General features: G+C 48.5%; 1 protein-coding gene across 5 annotated transcripts in view; it reads right to left on the bottom strand.

Moving 5' to 3' along the window:
- Positions 1–20,829, bottom strand: part of LOC105476347 (glutamate ionotropic receptor kainate type subunit 4) — a 484,554-nt gene that overhangs the window by 325,238 nt on the left and 138,487 nt on the right. For 3 of the 5 annotated variants that reach the window (XM_071075720.1, XM_071075723.1, XM_071075724.1), the window contains exons 2-3: positions 15,570–15,674; positions 9,017–9,148 (exon numbers count right to left, since the gene is read on the bottom strand). The exons of 1 other annotated variant lie outside the window; for it this stretch is intronic. In XM_071075720.1, coding sequence (XP_070931821.1) covers positions 9,017–9,098 — 82 coding nt within the window. In that variant the 5' untranslated portion in view covers positions 9,099–9,148; positions 15,570–15,674. The remainder of the gene's footprint in view (positions 1–9,016; positions 9,149–15,569; positions 15,675–20,829) is intronic. One more of the 5 variants, XM_071075721.1, reaches the window with a different exon arrangement.

Below are 20,829 nucleotides of genomic sequence, written 5' to 3'. Positions count from 1 at the left end.
GAAGAAGAAAAATCAAGAGCCCACTGTAGAGGGACAGCAGCTAAGGAAGGTTTTTAAGAAGGGGGAATCATTCAGCTCCATTAGTCAATACCTGGGACAACTGCTCCTGTGTGGAGTCCACCGTACTAAGAGGGTAGGAAAGACAGAGCTCTCTCCTCAGGATGCTCTTAGCCTCCCAGGGTAGATGAAATTCAAATAACGTTTCAAAAAATGCCTGTACAGAAACGGGGGGTAAGTGCCCAGAAAGAGTGCAACCCACACATGAGTGTGTGAACACACACACACCCACGCTTTGGAAGGGAAAGTTCCCTAGACAAGGTGGGGATTCTCATCTCCTAGAACAAGGTGAATTTAAAGCAGGGTTTAAAAAAAGAGAAAAGACAAGATTTGGTGGAGGCATGGGGAAGGGTGATCCAGGCAGGCAAAGGCTAGAGACGGAAACAGGCTGGCCCAGTAGTCTATCATCAATTATAGATGTCACTTTCATAGCACTTACTGTATGCCTGACACCATCCTAAGTGCTTCTATGCAGGAACTTACTGAATTCTTATAAAAGCATAAAACAGGGACTACTATTAGCCCATGTTATAGATGAAGAAATGGAGGCGCTGAGAAATTATGTTCTTGCCCAAGGTCATACAACTAGTGAAGGGTGGAGCTCAGATTCATATCCAAGCGGTCTGGTTCCAGAGCCCACGCTCCTGGTGTTAATGTGTGCACTGTGCCAGAGCCTCCCGGGAACCAGCTCCAGCGTTTCCCCACAACACATCTGACTCCATTCCTCAATCATATGAAAAGCCACTAAAGGAACCTGGGTGAGTCCAGGCGGAAGAGACTGAGAGGAGAGGGAGACATGGGGGACCCTCTTGTGGACTACCCTAGATGACCAGTCAAGCCCGTTCAGGCTGATTCACCACCTGAAACACAGGGAGTGACAGGAGTATAAAGGGCTGGGGCTGACATCTGCCCTGGGGTAGGGTTTCAGAGGGGTAAGCCTCTTTCTTTTCAATTATTTTCTTTCCTTTTTGTTTTCTTTTCTTTTTCTTCCTTTCTTTTCTTCCTCTTTCTTTCTTTCTTCCTTCCTTTCTTCCTTTTTCTTCCTTTCTTCTTTCTTCCTTTTTTTTCTTTCATCTGCCTACCTCTGTCTGCCTACCTCTTTCTCTGTCTACCTGTCTGCTTATCTACCTACCTACCTCTTTATCTACCTACCTATGTATGTACTTATCTACCTATTTATCTATCTGTCTTCTATCTATCTATCTATCTATCTATCTATCTATCTATCTATCTATCTATCTATCTATCTTTGAGACAGGGTCTCACTCTGTCACCCAGGATGGAGGGCAGTGGTGCTACCATAGCTCACTGCAGCCTCAAACACCTGGACTCAAGTGATCCTTCCATCTCAGCCTCCCAAGTAGCTGGGACTACAGACATGGTGAACCTTTTCTAAAGGGGTCATACTCAGACAGATAGAGTCTCAATTCCAGAGACCCCCAGTCAGGGTTGAGCATTTGACTGAGTCACAGTGCCTCTCGCGTCCAGCAAAGTGGCACTGTCTGCCAGCTAGAGGACTGTGTTTGCCATTGCGTGTGCATTTGAACCTGACTGGTCAGTGTCCTCTCCACAACACCCCTCATCAGTGTGGGTTTAATGGGCCTCGCTGGCTGGGTCCACCACAAGCTGCCCAGGCACCATATCTCAGCTCAATGGGAGGAAACACACACCAATGGGACATGGAGGGGCTGCTGGGCAGCCTGACAGCTGTCTGCAGCACCCTGCTGCCCACACTACCCCCCCAAGCCGAACCCCAGCCCCCGTAAAGCCGATAGGGAACGTGTGCCTGTTTATCCAGACTAATGAGAGCTAAGTGTGACCACTGTCTTGCCTGCTGACGAGCCGCGAGGCTGTGAGTGGGATGTGCTGGCTCTGGCAATGCACACGCACGCGTCCCACCCACGCAGGCACTCGGCTGAGGTCTAGCAGCAGCTTCCACATTGCCTGTGCTTCTTCAGCTCCACCATCAGTGGCCACAGGGAGGAAGGAAGCACCCAGACAGCCCAGGTCTACATCAACAGAACGAAAGAATTAGCAGGGTTCTTAGGTCCTACCTGGCTTATCCAAAGGATTGGAGCCAAATGGGGTCATGGCTTAAATTAGGCAGATGGTTGCCTCAATTCTAAGTTCTTGTTAATGGTTATTAATGAGGACACAATGAAAATGAAATGCCTCCCCATGAAAGGATGAGAAGAGACCAAAGGTGAAAAGACTGTATCACCAGATCCCAGACTGAAGGGGGTCTTAGAGGTAACAGGTCCAATACCACATTTGAGGCTGAAATCCCTGTCCAACCTATCTGTGGCCACCTCCGGGTATGGGGACCTTGGTATCCAGAAAAGCCCATTCCATCTGCCTGGAAAACACTTTTTTACATGGAATCAAAACCTCTTTCCATAATTTCCACTCCCAACACCCCCCCCCACCAAAATAGAGCTTGCTAGTGACTCACTCCACATCCCAAGACTTTTTGTAAATGACTTCACAGAGTTGGAGACAGGCTTTTGAAATTCTGATGAAATATCACCATCACTCTTTCAATACGATGTTCATCCCTGTTGAATCCAATACTGCCAGTCAGGTCCACTGGCCATGCTGCTCGATCCAACCGAATAGATATCATCAGCCCATAATATTCGTTGAAAACCTGGAGATACTCAGGCCATTCTAGCAGAAATGAACACAGGCAGCCACATACCAAAATGATATGGAAATCAGCTCCGTTACCTAAGACTTCAGATATGGAACAATAGCCTCATCCCTTCATGTCTGACACTTCTGCCAGTGATCAATCCCAATATGCTTAAGAAAACAAAATAGAGAAGCAAGACTCACTAACGCTCGCTGCCATTACCTATGTGCTTTTTCTCTTTAGCTCGGCCTCGTTTTGTGAGCCCCCAGGCATCGGCACACTGGCCCCTGGTGGCATTCGGATCTCATACATCGAGAACACACTGCCAGCAGGCTATTCAGGACCCTGCCCCAATGCTGTCCTCAGATGCTTCTGAGTCCATCTCCTTTGATGTGACCCCTCTTCCTGACCTGTGCAAGCTTGGGGAAGTCACAACCCTGGGCACCTCAGGCTCCTCTCCACAAGATGGGCACTTCGACCTGCCTTGCAGATCACTGGGGAAACTGAATTAACGTGTGTAAGAACACGTTATTCACCACAAACCATGGCACGAATGTCACCCAGGCGGTTGGGAGTCAGGAGTCCTGGCACCGCCAAAAGGGCATTCACCAATTCATTTCACCTTTTGGGACCCCGGGATTTCTTATCTGTAAAATGGAATATCTAGGCCTAATTCATCTCTAACTTCTCAGCAGAAGAGATTATGGATGAAGTTACAGTGCACAATGGGTTTTGGAAAGGGCAAAAGAGAGAACAAACATCCCAAAAGCACCCTGTGTGGTGCTCCTGAGGACCAAGGGAAGACGGATGACACAACAGCATGCCAGCCTGGATATCTCTCTCACTACAGCCACACCTCCCTCAGCCACCCCAAAACGTGTTGGTGGCAGGGGAGGAGCAAGGAGGAGAGGAGAGATAGCCTTACATAAGCACAAGTGTATGCAGACACACACGCGGACTTTTTTTTCTTTTGGTAAAATATTTACTCTCCTAATTATATATTTTATGGGCTGACAATAACATTGGTTGGCATTTTTAAACCTTGACCAATTCCTGGGGGAACAGAAGTTTACAAACTGACAGGTCAGCTCAAAATTCAAAACTTGCCACAGTGAATTCATTTAGCAAACATTTACTAAGCCCACTACTGTGAGCCAAGCACTGTGCTAGACTCTGGGAATACAGACATGAATAAGAAAGACACAGCCTCCCTAAGGTGCTTACCAGGGGAGAGACTTATGTCCTAGAAATCCTTCTATATTCCCCCTCTAGGTGACAGATGAAGGAGAAAGTCATCAATTTCTATTTGTCACTAATGTGAAAGACCAATTGATTGTCTATATGGGTGACTCAATTTGGAAACGAGATGAAAAGTTGCATGCTGATCAAAATTTCGTAAATCAAATCATGTGCTAACATTATCAGAGGAGCCCACTACTCAAACAAACCCATGGTGAATCCTCTACAAACAAGGCAAAGAATTCAGCTGGTATATTTGAATCTCGGTGAATGAGATATATTTAATACACAGCATAACAAGATGAGAAACTGGTGTTTTTTATCCTTTCCCCTTGTCTCCCCCAATTCTCCTATTATCTTTATCTTTATAACATTTCAATGTTCTATGTTGAACATTCTCTGTACAGAATTGAAGCTCATTGGGGGAAACCAACTAAGTAAAAAAATTACAGTTGTAAAGTGCCTGGGGGGTCCTCGTAAGACAGAGTGTCAAATAAATCCAAGTTCTTGCTGCTTTACCACACAGAAAAACCTTAAACAAGAGAGATTCAATTGCTACAATTACCTGCTGATGTGTCTAAATACACCCATGCTGAGCAGAACTTCCCTTGCCACCTGGAATGAGCCCTGAAATCCCCATGCCTCAGTTTCCTCATCTCTCAACTAGACTTTGTGCCCTTTAAGAAATGCTTTGGAGGTAAAAAGTGTCAAAAAAGAGCAAGAAAGTATATTAGCAATCATGATTCCATCTTTCAGCTCCTTACCAGCAGAACACAATATATTTAATGTGACAGCTGCGATAATGAGATATCCCAAATGCTTCCAGGGGTTCATCAGCTCTAGAAGAGCAGGAAGAGACAGCGTTGGAGACAGGTTCAAATTTCAGTAGCTGTGTGACCTTAGATTTGTTATTTAAATTCTTTGAGTCTCTGTTTCTTCATCTATAACAGGGGATTGTTTGTTCCAATGAGACAGGCTGAGATATGGGGAATACTTAGCCCAGTGCCAGGCAAAGAATGGGAGTTATTATTTTGGCTATTATCGTGTAGCACTGCATCCTCAGTGCTTGGCACATAGCATTCAATAAATATTTGTTGAGTTAATTAATGAATGAATAATTGTACCATTGAGTTTATTATTACTGCCAAAGCTTTCATTAGAACCCAACCAGGATCTTCAGCCCATTCCTATTCTTTTTTAAGTAAGACAGGTAGATGAACATTTTCTCCTTTTCCTCTTTCTCCTTTCTCTTCTACTTTCTCCAATAAGTTTACCTCTTTATGCATAGGTAAGACAGTGCCATTTAAAACAATGGTACCAAACATGTTATTGGAAAACCCAGTCTTGCAAGGACCATGGATTCATATATCCATCACATTCATTGAGCTGGAGCCATATACTTCTCTGTATCATGTGTTGGGCCCTTGTGTTAGGGGGTCACTCTCCCATGGAGTTCAGAGTCTAGTGGGAAAGTGCTATAATCTTTAGAATATAACATGGCAAGTGCTGGAACAGATGTTATATGCTGGGGGAATGGGGGAATGGTAGGAAAAAGATGAATTCTCCCTCTTATGGACAGGATGATAACGGGAAAGGACTTTGCAGAGGAAGAGCCATTTAAGCTGATGGTGATGGAGGAGGAAGACAAAGAAAAGAAGAGGAGTAGAAGGAGGAGTTGGATTTGTTTTCCAGACAGAGAAGATGGAATGGGAGGAAGAGCACTATAGGGATAGCTAGGGAATAGGTAAAGCTGAGAGTAAATCTTCCTGGCATATTTGGCTCACAGGGAGTGGTTTAGTGTAGCTAAAATACAGAGCCAAGGAAGGAGTAACAACAGAGCCAAGGAAGGAGTAACAAGAGATAGGCTTGGAGCCTAGCATTCATTCAGTTAACAAATACTTAATGAGTCCCAAGGTGTTAGGGGCAAAGGTAACACATTTGCTAATGTCTGAAAAGTTTTCTAAACAGGAATGGAGAAAACTGTAGGAGAATATAACCTTCACATACTGTTGAAGGTGATTCTGCTTCTCAGAAGCTAAGGGAGGCCATGGGTGCATGGAGAAGAAAGCACTGGAAGAGGAGTCAAGGATGCCAGCACCACTGCCAGCTGCCACCACCCAGGCCCCTACTTGCCAGGCGACCTTGGCCAAACCACCGCCCGCTGCAGCCCTGTTTCCTCATTTGCAAGATGAGCAGGTTAGATAATGAATCCTTATAGTCCCTTCTGAATTTAAGAATGACAATGCTTTCTGGTCTCTTTAAGTAACGAAGGGGGTGCAAAGATGGGGTGGGGTCTTCTTAGGGCATTTATTAACTTGTAGCTCCACAGTCATCACTCAGAGGACCCAGAGGGACAGAAGCAAAATCAGAAAACATTTTCAGAAGATCGATGACGGAAGGGGTTGACATATGTGTGAGAGTTTGGGGAATTTATGCAGCCAGCCTCACAGCCATAAATAAAATCCCTTTCTTTTACCCAAAACCTCATTCGAGGGGTAAACACCAAACACTGTAATAGACAATTTGGCTGTATCTCCTGCCCTGTGCCTCACTTGAATGAAAAACAGCCGTCACAAGGCAGGGTAATGGGTTCGGCCGCCTCTTTCCAAACATCCGTATTGTCACCAGCAGACAAGTGGGGCTAAGGATGGAGCAAACAGGGCGATTTATCTCTCAGATTCTTGGTCTCTTCATGCAGCCCCATTCAGAGAGCCACGCATTCTGAGGCTGGGGTTGGGGAAAATCCCAGAAAAACCCAAATGCAAGGAAAAGTGACCCCCGGGAAGGCGAGAGGCGCAGCAGCCCCTTCCCTTCCCATAAGCCTCTCAAGGACCCCAGAAACCCCAGCACAGTTAACGCGAGCCCGGCCCATCTGCGTGCAAGGCTGCCTGCTGCTCAGCACAGCTACTTGTGTTTTCTTGACCCACTTCTCTTCCCATCCCTGCCCTACTCCACATCCCCTCTGGAGTCCACGTAATTAGCAACTTTCCATCCATAAGGATTGGGAGACTTTTGAAAAGCTCCTGGCACTCAGGCTAACCAAGGAGACAGGAAGAACAGGTCCTGGCACTGCTGTTTGCGTTTTTCTTTTCTTCTCTTTCTGTTGTCTTAACTCTGCTTCCTGGCCTCTGCAGGAGATTAGGCCCGGTTTGACCTTGCTAGCCAGCAGGGCCCGTGGCTGGAAAGTGGCTGGAAGTGGCCTAGCATGAACCAAAACCGAGGGCCAGCAGTCTTGAAAGAACTGAACAAGCATTGTTCAGAGTATGGGTTTGGGAGCACGAGGGGTCCCTTTGAAGCCCTCTGTTGTGGCAGCCAAGAGAGGGACCTGTCAGCTCTGCTTTCTGCTTCCCTCTCGGAGCACAAGTGTCAGGAGAAGCGAGGCCATGAGGCACTGCCGATTCTGCCTCAATTCCTTTCCGCTTCCGATTAGCGACAAATGGAAATTGATGGGTTGCTACTTTATTCACTCATTTAGAGGGGGAGAAAACCTCACAGTAAACGCTGAATAACTATAGGCATCTTATAAATTAAAAATCTTAAGGATATGAACCGTTTTGCATTGCTGCTAAGCAGAATTGAATTAGGTTTTGAAGTTTCTGTAAAAATGAATGGAGAACTGGGAGGGAAAATTTTGCTTTTTAATTTCTTTTTTTTAAGCATGCAGAGCAGTGTGTCGAGGGCAGGGTGAGGGGGAGAACTGAGTCACCTGTCCACGTTTCTGATTCCAATCAGCTCCTCTGCATTTGCATGAAAAACTGTGCCCGCAAGGTAAAACGGAGCAGCTTACAGAGCTGCAGGCTGGGCTTCTGGCCTGTGACACCTGGCCTAGCCAGGTCTCGGTGGCTCGCCCACCTCTGCCCACACCATGGCCTCCTGACCACCACCAGCACACCGACCTGAATGCAGCTGGAGGAATTTGGGAGCTTTAAGTCAACTCCCTGAGATTCAGCATCATGCCATCTTTGCTCTAAGTCAGCCTCTAACGCTTTCAGGCTCCAACTTAAGATCTAGATTCCTGCCTTTACTCCCAACCCCACCCCTACCCCCATCTGCAGTGTGGGAAGAGGGGCCTCATGTGGTTATCCCTTGGAGTAACCTGCCTGGTATTTGAGTTCCTCTAGGGCTGTCACTTAACCCTACCCCTGGGGCTCTGCTGTTGGATGGGTCATCTTGTGGCCATCAACCTACCTTTCTGGGTTTGTCACTGCTGTGCTCCACCCACCTGTCCACACTAACCCCCATCCCTCCATGAACACATAGACACCCCCGATCCCCAACACCTCACATCTGTCCTAATTCCATGGGTTCTCTGTTGCTGAGCCATCAGATGACCATGCTGCGCCTGCCAGACTGAACTGTGTCCTTGTCCCTGTGGCTGGCTGTGCCTCCAGGACCTAGGACCTGGAGAGCCTCAACCTGCAGTTGACAAGGCTTGTTCAGTCCTGGCAGGGAGGAGGCACCCAACTTCCCAGGCCCGCCCCTCCAGGGATGGGGTGCTGAGGGCTCGATGGAAGCCTGCCTGCCCACACCTAGAGTGGGCGTCCCGCAGCAACAAGGCAAGGGAGAGACTCACATGACCCTGCCCTCCCTCTCAGAGCCAGGCCACGACAAGCAGATCCAATGTCAAGGGCCCTTCCAAGCAGCCAGGCCACCCCAGCAGACTCCTGGCTTCTTCCAAGTTGTGGACATAGCATGCTCTGCAGGAAGCCTTCTTGGACTGACCACAGGAAAGAAGGGACCTCTTCTCCCATCTCCAGCCCTAGATTTGGAATCCCCATGGCCATCCTCACCCTCCTTTTTCCCCAACAGCTGCCTCTTAACCGGCTAGGCTGAACCTACATTGACTGCACCAGGAAGTTATCAGCATCTTTATTCCAGTGGCCAGGGGGTCGGGAGGTTGACCAGATCTGAGTGGTCACCTGTCAGCTGCCTCCACCCCCACCACCTGCATCTTCACCCCAGCCACACTCAGGGAGGGCACAGTGCACAGGCTGGGCGGCTTCCCCAGGTCCTGTGCAGCACTCTCATGTCCCTTGTGGACACCTGGATAGTGGATGGGGGCACTGCCCCGAGCCAGACCACACTTACCGATCCTCAAGGAGTGTGGGCTGCAGGCGACCATCACGAGCCACGCAGGAAGCAGCACCAAAGGCGCCGAGACGCGGGGCATCTTCTATGAATCCTCATGGAGCCCCCTGCTGGCCTGGGCATGACATAACTCTGCGAGAGAGGGGGTGGGGGGCACGTGAGTCCCAGGCTCCAGCTAGGCAGCTGCCCCACCATCCCAGTGACCCCCAGCTACCAGGGAAAGTCACGGAGCCGGAGAGGCCCCTTTGTCTTTCCTCCCTACACCCTGGGCTCAAAGAAGGCTCAGGTTCTAACTTCAGCCGACATGGGGCAGGTTGCTGTAACTGTGGTTGGATGATTCATGGCATGCCATTAGAAATGAAGAACCTCATCTGCTCTCAGCAAGGCACAGTGGCTCACGCCTGTAATCCCAACACTTTGGGAGGCCAAGGCGGGTGGATCGCTTGAGGCCAGGAGTTCGAGACCACCCTGGCCAACATGGCAAACCCTGTCTCTACTAAAAACACAAAAATTAGGTGGGCAGGGTGGCACACGCCTGTAATCCCAGCTACTCGGGATGCTGAGGCACAGACTCGAACACAGGAGGCAGAGGTTGCAGTGAGCTGAGGTCGCGCTACTCGCCATTGCACTCCAGCCTGGCTGACAGAGCGAGCCTTTATCTCAAACAAACAAACAAAAACCTCATCTGCTCTTCAGGAATTGGAGCCATGGGTGAGCAGAAGAGGAAGGGATGGGAGAGATGGGAGGATTACTCCATTGCCCCAAATGCAGCACAGGCACTGCACACTGACGAGAGGTGTGAGAAGGAACTGGGTTCAAGACCAGCTCCTCTAATTGCCAATTGTGTGGCCTTCATGAGGGCCCCTCTGTGTCTCAGAGCTCAGTGTCCTCACATGTTAAAGTGGTATAACAACTCCTCCTGGTGGAGTTGAACTAAAGAAGAATCAAGGTAACATCGGAGAAGCCACCGTGCTCAGGGTCTGGCCTAAATGAGGTGCTACACAAATGTCGGGTCCTCCCTGGCCCAGATGGGAAAGGTCTGTTCCCAGCAAATATGGAGGGCAGACACACACCTCCCAGGTTATCAGCTGCTTTCCACATCTGTTCTACTACCCCTGAAAACCAGCCCCACCCCCATCCTCTACCAATCCCTCTCCTCCTTCCTGAGGTGGGTGGACCTCTGATGTCAAATCCAGAACCTTGCAGGGGCTGCCTCTCCCCAAGGCAGCCCATGCCTTGGCCCCCACTTAGACCCAGAGTCTGCCGATGACCAGCTCTGCTTGCTTCACTGGGGTGAGGGTGCGGTTGATGAGCACCTGGATATGCTAATCCCAGGTGCCTGGGTTGGGAGAGTAGCATTAACATGTTTCGACCCGGCGCGGTGGCTCACGCCTGTAATCCTAGCACTTTGGGAGGCCAAGGTGGGCGGATCACGAAGTCAGGAGATGGAGACCATCTTGGCTAACACAGTGAAACCCCATCTCTACCAAAAATACAAAAAATTAGCTGGGCGTGGTGGCGGGCACCTGTAGTCCCAGCTATTCGGGAGGCTGAGGCAGGAGAATGGCATGAACCGGGGAGGTGGAGCTTGCAGTGGGCCAAGATCGTGCCACTGCACTGCAGCCTGGGCGACAGAGCAAGACTCCATCTCAAAAAAAAAAAAAAAAGTTTTATCCTCCATCCCCTAGACAGACAATCCAATAGGAAAATGGGCAAAGGTTTGAACAGACACTTTACTAAAGAAGATATCCGAACGGCTTACAAACATTTGAAAAGGTGCTCAGCCTCATTAAGTATCAAGAAAATGAAATTTTAAACCACAATAATATAACCACTGTACACCTACCATAATGATTTAAAAAAAAAAAGACAACAGTAAGTGTTAGAAAGGATGTGGAAAAACTGGAACTCTTATGCAGTGTTAGTAGGAGCGTAAATTGAAATACGTACTTTGGAAAACTGGTCTACTAGAGCTTTACATCTAGCCTAATGACCCACTAACTCCATTCCTAGGTATGTATCAAGCAGAAATGCAGGTATATGATCACCAAAGACATGCATACATAGCAGCACTCTGGTGGTTTCCAGTTTTCCCAAACTGCAAACTACCCAAATGTCCAGCAGCATGATGGAGAAATATATTATATATGCACACAGTGGAATGTTATACAGAAATGAAAATGAATAATCAACAACTACATGCAACAGCATGGATGAATGTCATAAATATAAGATTTAGCCAAAAAAAGACTGGTACAAAAGATTACACATTCTAGAGACAGAATAATTCTGTCTATATAAAGTGTAAAAATAGATCAAACCACTCTGTGCTGTTGGAAGTCCAGTTTCAGGTTAGGGTGGTGACTGGCAGGGGACATGAGGGGACTCACCGGTGCTGGTGATGTTCTCTGGTTTTCACGCTGAGTGTTGGTTACAGAGCTGTGTTCACTTTATGAAAGCTCACTGAGCTATAAACTTATGATGTGTGCACTTTTCCTTATGTGTGTTATGCCTCAGAAAAAAATTTTGTTCAGAGACACCCCGCCTCCCCCAGCATACTCAACATTTCATCTACACTCAGAGCCTTGTCACTTCCTGTGCATAGAGCATCCCTTCTGCCCAAAGAATACCCCTCTGCTCGCCCCTGCTATGGCCAGAATGGGGCCTCTCTGTGAGCCATCAGCATCCTGGCATGGCTCCGAGAGCAGCACTTTTCCTGCCGCTGTTGTTGTCTTTATGCGTCTACGCCTGGGATCAGTACGTGCTCCTTAAGGGAAAGGACTGTGTCCAAGTTCCTGTTGCATCCCCAGAGTCTATTTATACATAATAGGTGCATAGTACATATTTGTTCAATGAATGGAAGGAAGACCTCAAGCAATCGCCTGCTGGGGTAGACAGAGGAAGATAAAGAGTAAAGGATGGGGGTGAAGGCAACTCCGCTGTTGGCAAATCAGGCCCAGAATCTTTGTTCTTTAATTCATGGGTGTTGGTGCAGGGATAGATTAAAGCAAACACAGTCTCAGGAGAAGCTAGACATTCTTACTCATTATGGATAAAGTTGATTATTCAATGATTTTATGTCTCCTTACTAGAATTTTAGCTCAATAGAGGTGGGGCAAGGACAGGAATCTTGTTTGGACTATATCCCCAGGGCCTAGAACAGTGCCTGGTATATTATACAGCCTTAATAAATATTTGTTGAGTGGATAAATGAATGAACAAGGAGAAAAAAACTGTAATAATCTGATTAGGCTATATAAAAGTACTACTAAATACAATCACTTACCTCAAATGCCTTCCATTTATGCCTGATCAGCATGCTGCACCATAATTATTATGCAGACTGCTAAACAGGTGTCAGATTACCCTGTGTAAATTGTATCTGATGACAGAACTACACTCAGTTCAGTTCGTGCAGGCCTGAGGAACTGAGTGTAGCTGCTCACGGCCCCAAACACTGGTGGATCCTGGAAACTACTTTTTTTTTTTTTTTTTTTTTTTTGAGATGGAGTCTTGCTCTGTCACTCAGGCTGGAGTACAGTGGCACGATCTTGGCTCACTGCAACCTCCACCTCTCAGGTTCCAACAATTCTCCTGCCTCAGCCTCCCACATAGCTGGGATTACAGGTGCCCACCACCACGCCTGGCTAATTTTTTAGTGGAGATGGGACTTCACCATGATGACCAGGCTGGTCTTGAAGCCCTGATCTCAGGTGATCCACCTGCCTCAGCCTCCCAAAGTGCTGGGATTACAGGAGTGAGTCACCACGCCCAGCCGAGACTACATTTAAGCATGACAGTGGCTCAGGTCCTGGGCTGCTCTTGGGCCTCAGCTCTGTGACCCCCTAGACACAGTGATGAGAAATAATTTCCTCTTAAACCTTACAAGAATGAAAAGAGCCACCATGTTGCATGTCTGTAAGGCTCAGTGGCTTGCAAAATTCTTTGCACAGTTTTTATCATAGTTAATCCACGGAACAAGCTCTATTACAGATGAGGAAGCTGTGCCCAAGAAAAGATACGTGTCTAGCTGAAGGTCACACAACTGTCTGGAGGCAGAGCCAAGGCTAGACAGGTCTCTCACTCCACTAGCTTTTCTATCTTAACTGCTACAGAGCAGAAAGATGAAGCTTTTAGATTCTTCATCAAAAAAACACAAAGACATTTGGGGTCTTATTTTCAGCTTAACATTCAGATAAATCTAGTCTTAGGAACTAACAGTGCATCCCTCATTAACTGAAAATATTTTAATAATTCAGGGGCAAAAAACAAAATTATCCTGAAGTTAGAGCACCAAGACGCTCTTTCCACGACCACTACCCTCCATGGGGGGTTTCTCCCCTGCCCATGGTGTATTCTCCTCCACCTGCCTGCATGCTGTGGCACTGACATCGACAGCTCAAGCCCAGAACACTATGACTGCACACCTGCCTCATAACATCTCCACCTGGGGATCCCACAACACGTCACAAACACCTTGTCCTAAAGAGAAGGCGTAGTCTCCACCACGCCCGCCACCTGCTCCTCCTCCTACTTCTTCTTAGTAGGTGGCACCACAATCCACCAGTCACCCAAACCAGAAGGCTGAGAGCCTAGATTTCTCTGTCCCCACACCCCCACATTTAATAAGTCCCCAGATCCTGACAGCGCTGCCTCCTAAATACCACACTTTTCTCTCCGTCACCACCGGCTGTCCAAGTACAGACATTTGTCAGCAACAACCTGCATCTCTGCAATAGCATCGTCATTCGGGCCCCCATCCTCTAGTCTTTCTCTCTCCATTTGGTTCTCCATATAGCAGCCAGGGGCTTGTTACAGAAATACAAACTTGATAATGACACACTCCTGCACTAAAGTCTTGGGGAGCTCTCCATTGCACAGCAGATCAGGGCAATCCCCTCACTCTAATAGATAAACCCTCCCATGATCTGGCCCTGCTCACCTGTCCCTACCCTGTACCCTACAGCACCTGATGCCCCAGCAGAGCCAAAGCCCCACTCCCCAACAAAAGTTGTGTGCTTTCACTGTGCCCTCTGCCCGCTGCAGGTGCTTCTGCTTGGAATGCAGTCCCATCCCCTGATGGACTGCAAGCTGTGTTTTCCAGGTTCAGCTCACTGCCTCCCCTTGAGGCTTCTGTGATCCCCTCCCCATCTGCTGCCACCATACCCTAACACGCCTCACTGGGACATACATCCTACCTATGACGACGATGCTGTCTGGACAGCACCAAGTACCCAGCACCCTATCTGACACATAGTAGGTGCTCCAATAATATTGGCTGAATGAAATGAACAGATGGGGTCAATATGAAATAAATTCCCAGTTTGGTGTGTGCATTTTGTATATGCACCATAATTAAAACAAACAAGCTAAGCAGACATAATGCCGCAGATGCAGGCAAAGGGGAATCACGATAATATATGCTGAGAAGGGGAGGGAAGCAAATGTGTACTGCCCTCTGATTCTGTGCCTGGGGCTTGGTCTGGCTGCCACAGGTAAGAAGACAGGGTTGAGTCCTACACTGCCATGTACTAGCTGCACACCTTGGGCAAGTCAGCTAACATCTCTAAACCTTGACGTCTTCATTTGTAATAGGGGGATGATAATAGTTCCCTCGTGGAATTGCTATAAGGATTGCATAATAAGATGCTGTGCACTGCTGCTCGGAGTAAGCACTCAATAATAAATACTAGCCAGGCGTGGTGGCTCACACCTGTAATCCCAGCACTTTGGGAGGCCAAGGCGGGTGGATCACGTGAGGTCAGGAGTTTGAGACCAGCCTGGCCAACATGGTGAAACCCTGTCTCTACTAAAAATACAAAAATTAGCCAGGTGTGGTGGCAGGTGCCTGTAATCCCAGCTACTCGGGAGGCTGAGGCAGGAGAATCGCTTGAATCGGGAGGCAGAGGTTGCAGTGGGCAGAGATCGTGCCACTGCACTCCAGCCTGGGTGACAGAGCAAGATCTGTCTCAAATAATAACAATAATAATAATAATAATAATAAATACTAACTCTTCGCAACCATGTACTCACCCTGTAAGATGGCATTGCATCTCCATTTCACAAATGAGGAAGCTGAGGTTCAGAAAGGCTCAGTAACTTATCCAAGCTCATGCAACAAAAACAGCAATGCTGGGTTCAAATTGAAGTATGTGTCTAATCATATGCAATCACAAATCCTAGGCCCCTGCTTTGACTACAGTTGAATTCAGCAGTGTTGGCAGAATTTAGGTTGAAAGCAGGTATGTCAGTACAGCTTCCAACCTCAGAGGGCCTCTGACAGTCCCCACCTAGACAGAGTTGGGCCTCAATCCCATATTTTAGGTAGTCTGGAAGACAGAGAGTTCAAAAACAGAAATTCCCATCTATTTGAGACTCCTGCTCTCAACACCCGACAAGAGCCTTGCTGATCCTGAGTGCAGAGGGAAGGCCCAGACTGGACAGAAGCTGGGCTCGGTCTGGCTCTGGGCCTTACAATGAATGCTCATGAGCAGTTGCCCCCCTCAAAGCCTGCCTTTTCCTCCGCCAGTAACATGGGAATGGCAGTGCCTACCTCCGGGGTGATAAGCGCCAGGAGAGCAGGGAGCAATTCGGGCTTTTCCACCTGTGTCCTCAGTGCCTAGCACAGGCTGGCACATAGTAGGCACTCAGAAAGTATCTGTTGGAATAATAAAAGAGTCCAATCAGAGAACGTATGTGGAAACACTCTGTCAACTGCAAAGCATTTACATGTGAGTAGTATTTGGTGCCATTGAAGATGAGGAATTTACAATCTAGGTACTATTTCTCTACCCACGAAGGCTCTCCTCCTTTGACCCTCCAGCCTTCGCTGTCTGCCGCTCATGGGGCATCATTTAATCACATGCTGTCCCCCAAGGGGCTCAAAGATGCACTGTGAGCACCGCACTCAGAGCTGAGGCTCCCAAGTTCTCACCTCTGCTTAACCATTTACCTGCCTGCGATGTGTCCTTACCTTAACACCAAAAATCAGGTGTCTCCACTTTTCCCAGAAGGGGAAGCTCATTTCCAGTTTTTTACAATTGCGAGACTGGATCCATTTCCTCAAGCTAGAAGATCCTCTAACATCTCTCTCAATGGAAAGAGACTAGCCCCCTGGTTCCATGCTTGTATTTTGAATACAAGCCCCATAAGGCAGGGGCTTTAACACGCTTATTCTCTTTCAGCACCTTGGACAGCGCCTGGCAAGCAGCAGCCTGCACATACTGTCAAATGCATGAATGAATGAATGAATGAATGAATGAATGAATGAATGAATGAATGGATGAATGAATGAATGAATGAATGGCTATTTCACTTTGCATTTTTTAAAGCAGGGGAACATCTCTTTGGGGCATGTATCACCTGCCACACCTGCTATTATGTCTATACTGACTAGAAGTTTAATAAATGTTTGCTGTTTCATGAGCAGCAGCCAGTTCATAAGCACAGACAGGCACCACCTGCAGACAGCTCACGGTATTCTGGCTGTGCACATGCTGTCTGGACTCCATTGGCCCAGTTGTGCAAATAGCTTCTCCTCTCCTGACTTGTCAGCAGTCCCTCTGCTCGTGTCTCTTATCCTCACAGGGCTACTACATCAGTAATTGTGATTTTCCGAGGTGGGTCAGAGAGGAGGCTGACAGCCACCAGTCGGTGTGGGGTGGAAGGGAGGGTAGAGGGAATCAGAGGGGCAGCCAGATTAATGACAAGTGTTTTCCCCACTGTGGGCAACAAGATCTTGATTACTCTTCCTGGTGCTCCAGGCTCCTCAAAAAATGGATGTGAGCTTCTCTGCTGTCCTGACCCTCCCCTGGCTAGGAGAAACTCCAAGCAGTAGCCAGCAGCCTGGATGGAGTGTGAAGGGGTAGGGGGTGGCCATGACAGGGGAGTGAGTCTGCTTCAGCCTCTGTGGCCTCCTTGAGAATCAACCCTTGTGGCCTAATGCAGTTGGGCAGCACTTTCTAGGTATCCTCTCTCCCTAACAACAAACAGGGAGATGCCAGGATGCAAGACTGTTCCAGGAATCATGAACCTGGGTGCTCACCCGCTCTGGGAGTCAACTCTCTGAGCTGCAGTCTCTCATTCTGTAAAATGAAGGAATTAGACTAGATGATCTCTAAGGTTCTTAGAAGCTCTGGGAATTCTGCAGTTGTAAGAACTGAACTCTATGATAATATAATCTTTATTGAATATTTACTATATGCAAAGTACTACTTCAGACTCATTTACTCCTCAGGAGAAGCCTACGAAGCACATACTGTCATCCTAACTGCCGTACTCCCCACCTGCAGACCTGGAACTGAGGTTGTGTAACTTGCCAAGGTCACTCAGCAGGGAAATGGAGGAACTGGGCGTTGGCTCCAGGAACTTGTTCTCACCCATCACTCACTACACCCACCTTCTCTGCATGTCCCAGAACCCAGTACGCAGCTGGCACTTGAGGAAATGTAGGAATGTGATTGTGACGATCATAATGATGCTGGAGAACAAATCAAGTTAAATGCAAGCAGATCACCTGCACATCTTGCTGAATAAGGGGGCTGGCAACAGAAGAATGCATCTGGGAGTACCCTTTAGCCAAAAGATCAGCCCAGGTGTCCTCGGCCTTTAGGAATTCCCATAAGGAGATGCTCCCAGGAGTCTGTGATTAGTTAGGACACGGCAGGTTAGCCAGGGGAATGAGCATTGACGCTGGGAGCTGGACCTGGTCTGACTCATCTAAATAAACTGAAGAGCAGCGGCGGCACTGACCACCCAGCCCGGGTCCGACTTGTGGGGAGGACGTTCCCTGGGCACTACAACTGTGGGTACGTGGTAGGAACCAGGCCACAGGACTAGAGACAGTCATGCCAAATGCTCAGGCACCAAGGAGCAAGAGGAATGAGTAATTACAAGTCTTGTTTCCTCTCTACATTTCACACAGATTTCAGACCCCTAATGCACCTCTAAACAATGGCCCCTCCCCAGAGACATGATAAGATATCCCTGGCTTCCAATGCCAGTTGTCACTATGTATCCTGGAGCTGGCAGCTTAACCTCTGAGAACTTTATTTCCACAACTGTAAAACTGCAGACAATGGCTCCCTGGAAAGGTTGCTTCAAGAGACCTCAGGTATAATGCAGTCAGTAAATGGGAACTGCCTTTCATCTCTCCACCCCATTCAGTGCTTCCTTCCAGGCCTTGTACACAGACACTCTGATGGCATCCTCATCTTTCCCCAATAAGATGGCCTCCCATGCCTGCTTGCTGGAATTAATCCACAGCCCTCTGACCTGCAAAGTGTAGGTCCAGATCCACCCCATCCCTAAAGCTTTCCCTGAAGAAATCAGTCCATCTGGCAGAGGAGAAAAATCAGCAGATTGCAAGTAGAGAGCTGTGTGACCTTGGACCCATCACATAACCTCTTGGAGCTTCCATTTCCTCTGCTGTAAGGTGGGAAATGACATTTGTACCATCTTCCTTACAGGGTTGCTAATAGGATTCAATGAGATCATGGATGTAGAATCACTTTGCAAATGAGTAAAGTGCTTTTGCGGCCAAAGGATCTATGTTGTTCCCATACCCAAGACTGGTCAAAGCACATAAACACACTTAATGGCACTATACATTTATACTTTATTCAGTGAATACTACTGAGCGTCTACTGCGTGGCAGGTAATTTTTCAGGTCCTGGGATACATACATTCTCTGCCTTCCTAGAGCTTACAGTCTGGGATATTAAGAAACACTCATCAGATAGTCAGGTATCTTGATGCCATAATTACAGACTGTGAAGGAAATGAACAGGAGGGTTCAGTGCAGCAGGGAGGGAGGACTTCCCTGAGGGTGAAATGTTTGACTTGAGTTAGCCAGGTCCTGGGAGGGAGGATGCGAACAGCAGGGATGAGGCCAAGATGGAGAAAACGACACGTGAGGAGGGCAGAGGCCTAGGACGGGACATGGCACAGTGGGTTTCAGAAATCGCAGGGAGTCTGCTGAACCCACAAAGCTAGAGCTCCTTTTCTGCATACCTGCTGTGTGGATTTCCAGTCTCCCTCGTTAGCTGTGGCATCCATAAGGACAAAAGCCTGTCCCCTCTCCCTCTGCACCCCTTGGTCTAGGATAAGGCTCTGCATTGAGGGCCGATTTTCTCCATGAACCTTGAACTGGACTCAGCATCCTTCACAGAAAAGGCAAGGAGCCCACAGCTCCCACCTCCTGTACACTGAAAGGCAGGTGGGCAGAGGTGAGAGGACAAGGAGCTCATTGCCAGCCATGGGAGGTGGAAGGTGAGGCCCACAGGCTGGATGGGATGGGCAGGACTGGCTCTGAATGGTGACAAATATCCCTGGCATTTATCTGAGGCCACCAGGCTGGGCCCTGGGAGGCCTTTGACATGCGCTCCTGGCAAAGACCACATGAGCCAAGGCTTTGAAACAAAACAGCTCAGTTCGGAAGCCGTCTGTAGCACACTTAGAGCAGAGAGACCTTGCAGAAGGGGTGGCCACGGAGGAATCAGGTGAGCAGGAGAGAAGACCAACTTGGAGGGAAGAATTTTTAAGGACAGCATTTTAATCACCTCCAGATAAATATAACCCTCTCTCCTCTGCAAGGCATCTCTCTGGGTGTTTGGGAGGAGATGAGCAGTTCTGCAGATGACTGTCTGTGCATTGGAGTGAGGGTGTGTGTGCTGCAACCTTCCCTAAGGAGGACTGAAAAGAGCTGGGCTTCTCAGGCTGGAGAAGAGGGTGGGATGGGTGGCAGCTGTATAATGAGCCATGCAGGCAGAATGCCACCATCTGAAGCCAGCGAGGGCTATGCTGGACTCCCAGGTGATGGTACCCAGGTCAAAGCCCGAGGAAAGCACTAGAACTGCTGTTCGTGACAAAGAGGAAGTCCTGAGGCTGAGAGCTGCTGGGCACAGACACAGAGCTCCGGTCCCTTGTCCTGGCCTCAGCATGCCCAAGTGGAGACCCCATTACATCTGTCCTGTCCAGGGTCACTTCTGGTGCACATCAGCGCTTTTTGCTGTCTTATCCACCAACGTCAGAAAGTAGGCCCTATTTTTTTCCTTCAGTCTTAGCCAGAGCAGGTGAGAAAGGAGCTATCCCTGGATGCGTGCATTCCTTGGAGAAACCCAGAACCAGCCCACCTCAGCCCTCCCAGGGGTGTGGGGCAGAGGGCAGCAGAGCTAGATAGGTCCACAGCAATGTGAGCGGCGTCCTGCTGAAGGTTCAGAGAGAGACCTATGCTACTAGAGTCATCCAAACTCAGAAGAGTCTCTCAGAATTGCCTAAGGGCACATGCAGGGCCCAGCCACCCCTCCCCTTCCATCAGCCCAGTTAGCACTGACTCCCATCCGCTGGGGGCAAGGCCCTGGCACCAGGCTCCCTCGGGGGCCAAGGGAGAAGAAACTGGCTGCTGGCTGGCTGCCCCCAGAGAGGGGATATAGGACTCCAGTCAGAGTAGGAGGGAGACTTGCTTTTCATTCTCAAGTGTTCTCTATTGTTTGCATTTTTAACTGAGAGGTTAGACTTGGTTTTTTTTTTTTTTTCACTTAAAAAGTCTGGTTAATAATTAAAAACACAATAAAGAATCCTGACTCTCTCAATACCTAGCTCCAAGACCTGGGCCTGTTCCTTAACCCCCCTGAGCCCGGATCCCCTCCTCTGCAGAGTGAGGCTAATACACCTATGCCCAGGTTCAAGTGTTAGTGAATGCTGGGCCTGCCTAGGTCTCTGGTGGCCTCTCTGGAACATTCCTCCACAGCCTATGCTCTGGCTGCCCAGAGCAAAGCTGGAGCTCAGCGCTAACCCTGGGAGTTCACCCCAAG

Source organism: Macaca nemestrina, chromosome 12 (genome assembly GCF_043159975.1).
Source record: "Macaca nemestrina isolate mMacNem1 chromosome 12, mMacNem.hap1, whole genome shotgun sequence".
Taxonomy (NCBI): Eukaryota; Metazoa; Chordata; class Mammalia; order Primates; family Cercopithecidae; genus Macaca; species Macaca nemestrina.
The sequence above is the reverse complement of the archived record's forward strand: the minus strand, read 5'-3'. Positions and strand labels throughout refer to the sequence as shown.